General features: G+C 47.9%; 1 protein-coding gene across 1 annotated transcript in view; it reads right to left on the bottom strand.

Annotated features, from left to right (window-relative positions):
* Positions 1 to 12,229, bottom strand: part of LOC123727857 (ras-related protein Rab-6B) — a 199,321-nt gene that overhangs the window by 9,765 nt on the left and 177,327 nt on the right. Inside the window, exon 7 of the mRNA XM_045697479.1 lies at positions 9,328 to 9,394. Within this exon, the coding sequence (XP_045553435.1) occupies positions 9,328 to 9,394 (67 nt within the window). The remainder of the gene's footprint in view (positions 1 to 9,327; positions 9,395 to 12,229) is intronic.

Below are 12,229 nucleotides of genomic sequence, written 5' to 3'. Positions count from 1 at the left end.
TTATGATTAACGAGACGTGATGTTATCATAACAACATACAGGAACTCAAGTCCTTTTGTTCACCTGACTTATTCTCTTCGATCATAATCACAGTCGTGTATATTCCCCCCCCAAGCAGACACATCGACGCCTCTGAAAGAACTTCATTGGACTCTATGTAAACTGGAAACCACATATCCTGAAGCTGCATTTATTGTAGCTGGGAATTTTAACAAGGCTAATCTGAAAACAAGGCTGCCCAAATTCTATCAGCATATCGATTGTGCAACCAGGGCTGGTAAAACCCTGGATCATTGTTATTCTAACTTCCGCGATGCATACAAAGCCCTCCCCCGCTCTCCTTTCAGAAAATCTGACCACGACTCCATTTTGATGCTTCCAGCCTATAGACAGAAACTAAAACAGGAAGCACCCGCCCTCAGGTCTGTTCAACGCTGGTCCGACCAATCTGATTCCACGCTTCAAGATTGCTTCGAGCACATGGACTGGGACATGTTCCGCATAACGTCGAACAACAACATTGACGAATACGCTGATTCGGTGAGCGAGTTTATTAGCAAGTGCATCGGCGATGTTGTACCCACAGTGTCTATTAAAACATTCCCCAACCAGAAACCGTGGATTGATGGCAGCATTCGCACAAAACTGAAAGCGTGAACCACCGTTAACATCCAGAAGGCGAGGTCAGTACAGGTGCATCAAAGCTGGGACCGAGAGACTGAAAAACAGCTTCTATCTCAAGGCCATCAGACTGTTACACAGCCATCACAAACATTGAGTGGCTGCTGCCAACATACTGACAACTCCAGCCACTTTAATAAATGGAAAAATTTATCAATTTATCACTAGCCACTTTAAACAATGCCACTTTATATAATGTTTACATACCCTACATTACTCATCTAATATGTATATACTGTACTCTATACCATCTACTGCATCTTGCCATCTTGATGTAATTAAATGTATCACTAGCCACTTTAAACAATGCCACTTTATATAATGTTTTCATATCCTACATTACTCATCTCATATGTATATACTGTACTCCATACCATCTACTGCATCTTGCCATCTTGATGTAATTAAATGTATCACTAGCCACTTTAAACAATGCCACTTTATATAATGTTTTCATATCCTACATTACTCATCTCATATGTATATACTGTACTCTATACCATCTACTGCATCTTGCCTATGCTGTTCGGCTATCACTCATTCATATATTTTTGTACATATTCATATTGATTCCTTTACACTTGTGTGTATGGGGTAGTTGTTGTGGAATTGTTAGATTATTTGTTAGATATTACTGCATGGTCGGAACTAGAAGCACAAGCATTTCGCTACACTCAAATTGACATCTGCTAACCATGTGTATGTGACCAATAAAATTTGATTTGATTTTGATTTTGAGCTACAGACAGTTAGATTTGGGTATATCATTTTAGGCAAAAATGGAAAAAAAGGCTCAGATCCTTAATTAATGAGAGAACAGAGCAGGAAGAGAACAGAGGAGGAAGAGAACATAGAAGGAAGAGAAACAGAGAAGGAAGTGAACAGAGCAGGAAGTGAACAGAGCAGGAAGTGAACAGAGCAGGATGAGAACAGAGCAGGAAGAGAACAGAGCAGGAAGAGAAGAGAGCAGGTTGAGAACAGAGCAGAACAGAGCAGGAAGAGGACAGAGCAGGAAGAGAACAGAGCAGGAAGAGAACAGAGCAGAACAGAGTAGGAGGAGAACAGAGCAGGAAGAGAACAGAGCAGGAAGAGAACAGAGCAGGAAGAGAACAGAGCAGAACAGAGTAGGAGGAGAACAGAGCAAGATGAGAACAGAGCAGGAAGAGAACAGAGCAGGAAGAGAACAGAGCAGGAAGAGAACAGAGCAGGATGAGAACAGAGCAGGATGAGAACAGAGCAAGAAGAGAACAGAGCAAGATGAGAACAGAGCAGGAAGAACACAGAGCAGGAAGAACACAGAGCAGGAAGAGAACAGAGCAGGACAGAGAGGGAAGAACACAGAGCAGGAAGAGAACAGAGCAGGATGAGAACAGAGCAGGAAGAACACAGAGCAGGACAGAGCAGGAAGAGAACAGAGCAGGATGAGAACACAGAGCAGGAAGAGAACAGAGCAGGAAGTGAACAGAGCAGGATGAGAACAGAGCAGGAAGAACACAGAGCAGGACAGAGCAGGAAGAACACAGAGCAGGAAGAGAACAGAGCAGGAAGAGAACAGAGCAGGAAGAACACAGAGCAGGATGAGAACACAGAGCAGGAAGAACACAGAGCAGGACAGAGCAGGAAGAACACAGAGCAGGAAGAGAACAGAGCAGGATAAGAACAGAGCAGGAAGAGAACAGAGCAGGAAGAACACAGAGCAGGAAGAACACAGAGCAGGAAGAACACAGAGCAGGACAGAGCAGGAAGAACACAGAGCAGGAAGAACACAGAGCAGGAAGAGAACAGAGCAGGAAGAACACAGAGCAGGACAGAGCAGGAAGAGAACAGAGCAGGAAGAACACAGAGCAGGACAGAGCAGGAAGAACACAGAGCAGGAAGAGAACAGAGCAGGATAAGAACAGAGCAGGAAGAGAACAGAGCAGAAAGAGAACAGAGCAGGATAAGAACAGAGCAGATAGAGAACAGAGCAAGAAGAGAACAGAGCAGGAAGAGCACAGAGCAGGAAGAGAACAGAGCAGGAAGAGAACAGAGCAGGATGGGGACAGAGCAGGAAGAGGACAGAGCAAGATGAGAACAGAGCAGGAAGAGAACAGAGCAGGAAGAGAACAGAGCAGGATGAGAACAGAGCAGGATGAGAACAGAGCAAGAACAGCACAGAGCAGGAAGAGAACAGAGCAGGACAGAGCAGGATGAGAACAGAGCAGGAAGAGGACAGAGCAGGAAGAGAACAGAGCAGGAAGAAAACAGAGTAGGAAGAGAATAGAGCAGGATGAGAACAGAGCAGGAAGAGAACAGAGCAGGAAGAGAACAGAGCAGAACAGAGCAGGAAGAGAACAGAGCAGAACAGAGCAGGAAGAGAACAGAGCAGGATGAGAACAGAGCAGGATGGAACAGAGCAGGAAGAGAACAGAGCAGGAAGAGAACAGAGCAGGGCAGAGTAGGAGGAGAACAGAGCAGGAAGAGAACAGAGCAGAACAGAGCAGGAAGAGAACAGAGCAGGATGAGAACAGAGCAGGAAGAGAACAGGAATATAACTCAACTATCCAGCTGGTCTGTATTAATTGAATAAAAACAAAAGGCAACTGGCCAAATTTTTTGACACCAAAACTATGCAAATGTCTATTGAAGGCTTCTGAATATTTAAGGGTTGTTCACAGTGTGCTTGGCACTAGAGGTGGAGAGTTGGATGGTAGAGAGGGGGCAACCAGCCAGCCAGCACTACAGTCAAGTGGGTTAAATTGTGCTGATAGGCACTTCACTGGATTAAACATTGTTCTGGTGCCAAGATGCTGTTGACCAGATTAAAGCTTTGCTGACACATTTGCTGTGAACAAAAACCATCTTAACAAGCAGTACATTTCCTCTGTGGCTCAGTTGGTAGAGCATGGCGCTTGTAAAGCCAGGATTGTGGGTTCGATTTCTGCTGGGATCACCCATACGAAAATGTATGCATGCATAACTGTAAGTCACTTTGCATAAAATCCTTTGCTGAAATATATTTGAGTTCTGATGTAGGGGGCTGGTGTAGGGGACTGGTGTAGGGGGCTGGTGTAAGGGGCTTCTATAGGGGACTGGTGTAGGGGACTGATGTAGGGGGCTGGTGTAGGGGACTGGTGTAGGGGGCTGGTGTAGGGGGCTTACGGAGGGGACTGGTGTAGGGGGCTGGTGTAGGGGACTGATGTAGGGGACTGGTGTAGGGGACTGGTGTAGGGGCTTACGGAGGGGACTGGTGTAGGGGGCTTCTATAGGGGACTGGTGTAGGGGACTGGTGTAGGGGGCTGGTGTAGGGGGCTGGTGTAGGGGCTTACGGAGGGGACTGGTGTAGGGGACTGATGTAGGGGACTGGTGTAGGGGGCTGGTGTAGGGGACTAGGGGAGGGGACTGGGGTTGGGGACTGATATAGGGGACCAATGTAGGGGACCGATGTAGGGGACTGGTGTCCTTTCCCTGCCTGGTGTAGGGGACTGCTGTGGGGGACTGCGTTACTCTGGACCCTGATCTCTCTTTTGAAGAACATATCAAGACTTTTTCAAGGGCAGCTTTTTTCCATCTACGTAACATTGCAAAATTTAGAAACTTTCTGTCCACAAATGATGCAGAAAAATGTATCCATGCTTTCGTTACTTCTAGGTTAGACTACTGCAATGCTCTACTTTCCGGCTACCCGGATAAAGCACTAAATACACTTCAGTTAGTGCTAAATACGGCTGCTAGAATCCTGACTAGAACCAAAAGATGTGATCATATTACTCCAGTGCTAGCCTCTTTACACTGGCTTCCTGTTAAGGCAAGGGCTGATTTCAAGGTTTTACTGCTAACCTACAAAGCATTACATGGGCTTGCTCCTACCTATCTTTCCGATTTGGTCCTGCCGTACATACCTACACGTACGCTATGGTCACAAGACGCAGGCCTCCTAATTGTCCCTAGAATTTCTAAGCAAACAGCTGGAGGCAGGGCTTTCTCCTATAGAGCTCCATTTTTATGGATTGGTCTGCCTACCCATGTGAGAGACGCAGACTCGGTCTCAACCTTCAAGTCTTTATTGAAGACTCATCTCTTCAGTGGGTCCTATGATTGAGTGTAGTCTGGCCCAGGAGTGTGAAGGTGAACGGAAAGGCACTGGAGCAACGAACCGCCCTTGCTGTCTCTGCCTGGCCAGCTCCCCTCTCTCCACTGGGATTCTCTGCCTCTAACCCTATTACAGGGGCTGAGTCACTGGCTTATTGGTGTTCTTCCATGCCGTCCCTAGGAGGGGTGCGTCACTTGAGTGGGTTGAGTCACTGACGTGGTCTTCCTGTCTGGGTTGGCGCCCCCCCCCTTGGGTTGTGCCGTGGTGGAGATCTTTGTGGGCTATACTCAGCCTTGTCTCAGGATAGTAAGTTGGTGGCTGAAGATATCCCTCTAGTGGTGTGGGGGCTGTGCTTTGGCAAAGTGGGTGGGGTTATATCCTGCCTGTTTGGCCCTGTCCGGGGGTATAATCGGATGGGGCCACAGTGTCTCCTGACCCCTCCTGTCTCAGCCTCCAGTATTTATGCTGCAGTAGTTTATGTGTCGGGGGGCTAGGGTCAGTCTGTTATATCTGGAGTATTTCTCCTGTCTTATCCGGTGTCCTGTGTGAATTTAAGTTATGCTTTCTCTAATTCTCTCTTTCTCTTTCTTTCTTTCTTTCTCTCTCTCGGAGGACCTGAGCCCTAGGACCATGCCTCAGGACTACCTGACATGATGACTCCTTGCTGTCCCCAGTCCACCTGGCCGTGCTGCTGCTCCAGTTTCATCTGTTCTGCCTGCGGCTATGGAACCCTGACCTGTTCACCAGACGTGCTACCTGTCCCAGACCTGCTGTTTTCAACTCTCTAGAGACAGCAGGAGCAGTAGAGATACTCTCAATGATCGGCTATGAAAAGCCAACTGACATTTACTCTTGAGGTGCTGACCTGTTGCACCCTCGACAACCACTGTGATTATTATTATTTGACCCTGCTGGTCATTTATGAACATTTGAACATCTTGGCGATGTTCTGTTATAATATCCACCCTGCACAGCCAGAAGAGGACTGGCCACCCCTCATAGCCTGGTTCCTCTCTAGGTTTCTAATCTCCACCCGGCACAGCCAGAAGAGGACTGGCCACCCCTCATAGCCTGGTTCCTCTCTAGGTTTCTTCCTAGGTTTCGGCCTTTCTAGGGAGTTTTTCCTAGCCACCGTGCTTCTACACCTGCATTGCTTACTGTTTGGGGTTTTAGGCTGGGTTTCTGTACAGCACTTTGAGATATCAGCTGATGTAAGAAGGGCTATAGAAATACATTTGATTTGATTTGACTGAATCCTAAATGCCACTCTCTTCCCTTTATAGTGCACTACTTTGGACAAGGGTCCATAGTGCACTATAAAGGGTTTAGGGTGCCATTTGGGATGCATCCAAGCAGCATGCTGCTGTGACTTCACTGATGACTGATGGTGGACGACTCCTGTCACTACATTACAATCACACAGCCCAGCCGAGACGAGGCGAGGCGAAGCCACTCCCCGAACCCCAGCAGCGCCTACATCTGCACCCTCTCAACCCGGCCCCACAGCTAGCCGTCTAGTAGCCTCTCAACCCGGCCCCACAGCTAGCCGTCTAGTAGCCTCTCAACCCGGCCACACAGCTAGCCGTCTAGTAGCCTCTCAACCCGGCCACACAGCTAGCCGTCTAGTAGCCTCTCAACCCGGCCACACAGCTAGCCGTCTAATAGCCTCTCAACCAGGCCACACAGCTAGCCGTCTAGTAGCCTCTCAACCCGGCCACACAGCTAGCCGTCTAGTAGCCTCTCACCCCGACCACACAGCTAGCCGTCTAGTAGCCTCTCAACCCGGCCACACAGCTAGCCGTCTAGTAGCCTCTCAACCCGGCCACACAGCTAGCCGTCTAGTAGCCTCTCACCCCGGCCACACAGCTAGCCGTCTAGTAGCCTCTCAACCCGGCCACACAGCTAGCCGTCTAGTAGCCTCTCAACCCGGCCACACAGCTAGCCGTCTAGTAGCCTCTCAACCCGGCCCCACAGCTAGCCGTCTAGTAGCCTCTCAACCCGGCCACACAGCTAGCCGTCTAGTAGCCTCTCAACCCGGCCACACAGCTAGCCGTCTAGTAGCCTCTCAACCCGGCCACACAGCTAGCCGTCTAGTAGCCTCTCAACCCGGCCCCACAGCTAGCCGTCTAGTAGCCACTCAACCCGGCCCCACAGCTAGCCGTCTAGTAGCCTCTCACCCCGGCCCCACAGCTAGCCGTCTAGTAGCCTCTCAACCTGGCCACACAGCTAGCCGTCTAGTAGCCTCTCACCCCGACCACACAGCTAGCCATCTAGTAGCCTCTCAACCCGGCCCCACAGCTAGCCGTCTAGTAGCCTCTCAACCCGGCCCCACAGCTAGCCGTCTAGTAGCCTCTCAACCCGGCCACACAGCTAGCCGTCTAGTAGCCTCTCAACCCGGCCCCACAGCTAGCCGTCTAGTAGCATCTCAACCCGGCCCCACAGCTAGCCGTCTAGTAGCCTCTCAACCTGGCCCCACAGCTAGCCGTCTAGTAGCCTCTCAACCCGGCCCCACAGCTAGCCGTCTAGTAGCCTCTCAACCCGGCCCCACAGCTAGCCGTCTAGTAGCCACTCAACCCGGCCACACAGCTAGCCGTCTAGTAGCCTCTCAACCCGGCCACACAGCTAGCCGTCTAGTAGCCTCTCAACCCGGCCCCACAGCTAGCCGTCTAGCAGCCTCTCAACCCGGCCCCACAGCTAGCCGTCTAGTAGCCTCTCAACCCGGCCACACAGCTAGCCGTCTAGTAGCCTCTCAACCCGGCCCCACAGCTAGCCGTCTAGCAGCCTCTCAACCCGGCCCCACAGCTAGCCGTCTAGTTTCCTCTCAACCCGGCCCCACAGCTAGCCGTCTAGTAGCCTCTCAACCCGGCCCCACAGCTAGCTGTCTAGTAGCCTCTCAACCCGGCCACACAGCTAGCCGTCTAGTAGCCTCTCAACCCGGCCCCACAGCTAGCCGTCTAGTAGCCTCTCACCCCGGCCCCACAGCTAGCCGTCTAGTAGCCTCTCAACCCGGCCACACAGCTAGCCGTCTAGTAGCCTCTCAACCCGGCCCCACAGCTAGCCGTCTAGTAGCCTCTCAACCCTGCCACACAGCTAGCCGTCTAGTAACCTCTAAACCCGACCACACAGCTAGCCGTCTAGTAGCCTCTCACCCCGACCACACAGCTAGCCGTCTAGTAGCCTCTCACCCCGACCACACAGACCCTGTCAGACCCCACAGCTAGCCGTCTAGTAGCGTGTCACGCAGCAAGCTCATTTAATTGGACGAGGATCAGAAGAACACAGAGTTAGAGCTCCACCCCTGTTCAGAGTGTATTTCTGGAGAACCTTGGGCTTCAGAGAGGAGACCAGAGAGGTTCACTGTCAGTACGGAGAGGTTTGAGAAAGAGGCCAAGTACTAAGGTCAACCTAGTTGAAACAATATGTTTTTCCTGAGCCTGACAATCTTTTTCATTCAGGGCACGTAGTCCCATGTCGCTCAGTCAGTTAGTAGAGCATGTCGCAGGGTTGTGGGTTCGACCAGTATGGAAAAGTATGGACTCACTGCTGTAAGTCTCTCTGGAACAGAGAGTCTGCTAAATGACTCACTACTGTAATGACTCTGGATCAGAGAGTCTGCTAAATGACTCACTACTGTAAGTCTCTATGGATCAGAGATTCTGCTAAATGACTCACTACTGTAGTGGCTCTGGATCAAAGAGTCTGGTAAATGACTCACTACTGTAGTGACTCTGGATAAGAGAGTCTGCTAAATGACTCACTACTGTAGTGACTCTGGATCAGAGTCTGCTAAATGACTCACTACTGTAAGTCTCTCTGGATCAGAGATTCTGCTAAATGACTCACTACTGTAATGACTCTGGATAAGCGCATCTGTTAAATGACTCACTACTGTAATGACTCTGGATCAGAGATTCTGTTAAATGACTCACTACTGTAATGACTCTGGATCAGAGATTCTGCTAAATGACTCACTACTGTAATGACTCTGGATAAGAGAGTCTGCTAAATGACTCACTACTGTAATGACTCTGGATAAGAGAGTCTGCTAAATGACTCACTACTGTAATGACTCTGGATCAGAGATTCTGTTAAATGACTCACTACTGTAATGACTCTGGATCAGAGATTCTGTTAAATGACTCACTACTGTAATGACTCTGGATCAGAGATTCTGTTAAATGACTCACTACTGTAATGACTCTGGATCAGAGAGTCTGCTAAATGACAAAAATGTCAATGTAATGTTTACAGAGTCTGATTGTACTACTTCACCTTATAATGTTATCTTGAAAACAGGACCATGTTCCGGTCAGTCTCAGAGAACAACATTTGATTTGACCATTTCATTTAGAGTGGATCTACTCAGTAAAGACTAGGTGGCTGTTCCTAAAGCGCTTACAATCTTACAAACATTCTTCTCCAACCTGAATAACAAATACGGTAAATAGGATGTTCTCAGACAAAAAAAAAACGTAAACCTGTTTTTTAAACCTTTCCAGCGCAGTCAGAAGCGCTAAATAAACCATTACTGTTACCTTGAGTTGAGTTGAGGCATAAGTGCAGTAAAAGGATACTTCCTTCCTTGCTCGTCTCCTGCATGCTCTCCATCCCGGGAAGGGCAGCAGCCACACGCCGAAACAGCTGGAGAGAGAGAAAGAAAGAGAGAGAGAGAGAGAGAGAGAGAGAGAGAGAGAGAGAGAGAGAGACAGAGAGAGAGAGAGAGAGAGAGAGAGAGAGAGAGAGAGAGAGAGAGAGAGAGAGAGAGAGAGAAAGAGAGAGAGAGAGAGAGAGAGAGAGAGAGAGAGAGAGAGAGAGAGAGAAAGAGAGAGAGAGAGAATCAGAACACTGTGACTCATATACGCTCCTCAACAGAGAGAGATAGAGGGTGTCTCATCCATCCACCCTCCTCACCTGTGGACCCAATCAACTCGCTCAGACAGGAAGCTACCAGCATGCACTGGGCCAGGGGTTTGGCAGAAAGCACTCACACAGTCAGTCAGTCAGTCAATCAGTCACACTGGACGGGTGTTTGGGGGGATAGCCAGCTTGACATATCCTCTCTGTGGTGCCATTCTGGGGACGACTGCCAGTCCAATTACAGAGAAGCATAGTACAGGAGGAAGAGGGATGGATCATCGCATTCTGGGTTGCATACTGCATCCTATTTCCTATTGGACCTTTATTTAAACAGGGAGGCACTATTGAGACCAGGGTCTTATTCACTAGGGAGCGCTGCTGTCACACCCTGGCCATAGAGAGGTTTTTTTGTTCTCTATTTTGGTTAGGCCAGGGTGTGACTAGGGTGGGCATTCTATGTCCTTTTTTCTATGTTTTGTATTTCTTTGTTTTGTCCGGGTATGGTTCTCAAATCAGGGACAGCTGTATATCGTTGTCTCTGATTGGGAGCCATACTTAGGTCAGCCTGTTTTCCTTTTGGGTGTTGTGGGTGGTTACTTTCTGTTTAGAGTCGATGTTCCTGACAGAACTGTTTGGCTGTCTACTCCTTTCGACGGCCGTTACACCTGCATTGTCACGAATCCTACCGAAGGTGGCTCCGCCTCCTGCTCGGGCAGCGCTCGGCGGTCGTCGTCACCGGCCTACTAGCCGCCGCTGATCCCTTTTTCCTTTTCGTTTGGTATGTCTTATTGTTTGCACCTGTTCCCTATTTGGTTCTCTTGATTTATGGGTATTTAAGCCTGTTTAGCCCGCCCAGGTTTGTGCGGGATTATTTATGTCAGTGTGTGTTGTTATTGAAAGTGCTGGCGATCATACAGTATTGTTTTATGTGCGTGCTGTGCACCTGTTGGTTTTGGGGACCTCGCATTTTCACGCCGGTTGTGTTGGCGTCGACCGTTTTTGTTGTGTTACGGAATAAACACATTATCTCCTTACCTCTGCTCTCTGCGCCTGACTCCTACCACCACTTCTAGCATTCGCTGACATGCATATACAATTCATTAGACAAAATCTATTTCAAAATCAAATCAAGATACAAACAAAAATACAGCACAACAGAATATTCCAGAAATACTTTCCACAAAAAGAAGGTCCCCAGTCAAGATGTTAAATTGTACGAGCAGCACCAGAATATGCAATTGTAATGAGTTTTGTAAAAATTGTTCCAGCAGTGAGATGCATTAAAACTAAAAGAGGATTTACATAATTTGGTGGAGATCTGAAGGAACCTCAACAGTTAACTAACCCTGTGAACGGGTTTGGTAAGTCATGTTTTTATACTAAAACAATAAAGTTACGTGACTTGGAAGCTTGTTTAGTAGAACTTGTTTAGTAGGACTTAACTGAGGACCAGCCTTTAATACAGGATGTAGTGGTGAGTATTATAACTGAGGACCAGCCAACCTTTAATACAGGATGTAGTAGTGAGTATTATAACTGAGGACCAGCATTTAATACAGGATGTAGTAGTGAGTATTATAACTGAGGACCAGCCTTTAATACAGGATGTAGTGGTGAGTATTATAACTGAGGACCAGCCAACCTTTAATACAGGATGTAGTAGTGAGTATTATAACTGAGGACCAGCCTTTAATTCAGGATGTAGTGGTGAGTATTATAACTGAGGACCAGCCTTTAATTCAGGATGTAGTGGTGAGTATTATAACTGAGGACCAGCCTTTAATACAGGATGTAGTGGTGAGTATTATAACTGAGGACCAGCCAACCTTTAATACAGGATGCAGTAGTGAGTATTATAACTGAGGACCAGCCAACCTTTAATACAGGATGCAGTAGTGAGTATTATAACTGAGGACCAGCCAACCTTTAATACAGGATGTAGTAGTGAGTATTATAACTGAGGACCAGCCTTTAATACAGGATGTAGTGGTGAGTATTATAACTGAGGACCAGCCTTTAATACAGGATGTAGTGGTGAGTATTATAACTGAGGACCAGCCTTTAATTCAGGATGTAGTGGTGAGTATTATAACTGAGGACCAGCCTTTAATACAGGATGCAGTAGTGAGTATTATAACTGAGGACCAGCCAACCTTTAATACAGGATGTAGTGGTGAGTATTATAACTGAGGACCAGCCTTTATTACAGGATGTAGTGGTGAGTATTATAACTGAGGACCAGCCAACCTTTCAATACAGGATGTATTAGTGAGTATTATAACTGAGGACCAGCCTTTAATACAGGATGTAGTGGTGAGTATTATAACTGAGGACCAGCCAACCTTTCAATACAGGATGTAGTAGTGAGTATTATAACTGAGGACCAGCCTTTAATACAGGATGTAGTGGTGAGTATTATAACTGAGGACCAGCATTTAATACAGGATGTGGTGGTGAGTATTATAACTGAGGACCAGCCTTTAATACAGGATGTAGTGGTGAGTATTATAACTGAGGACCAGCATTTAATACAGGATGTAGTGGTGAGTATTATAACTGAGGACCAGCCAGCCTTTAATACAGGATGTAGTGGTGAGTATTATAACTGAGGACCAGCCT

Source organism: Salmo salar, chromosome ssa16 (assembly GCF_905237065.1).
Source record: "Salmo salar chromosome ssa16, Ssal_v3.1, whole genome shotgun sequence".
Lineage (NCBI taxonomy): Eukaryota > Metazoa > Chordata > Actinopteri > Salmoniformes > Salmonidae > Salmo > Salmo salar.
The sequence above is the reverse complement of the archived record's forward strand: the minus strand, read 5'-3'. Positions and strand labels throughout refer to the sequence as shown.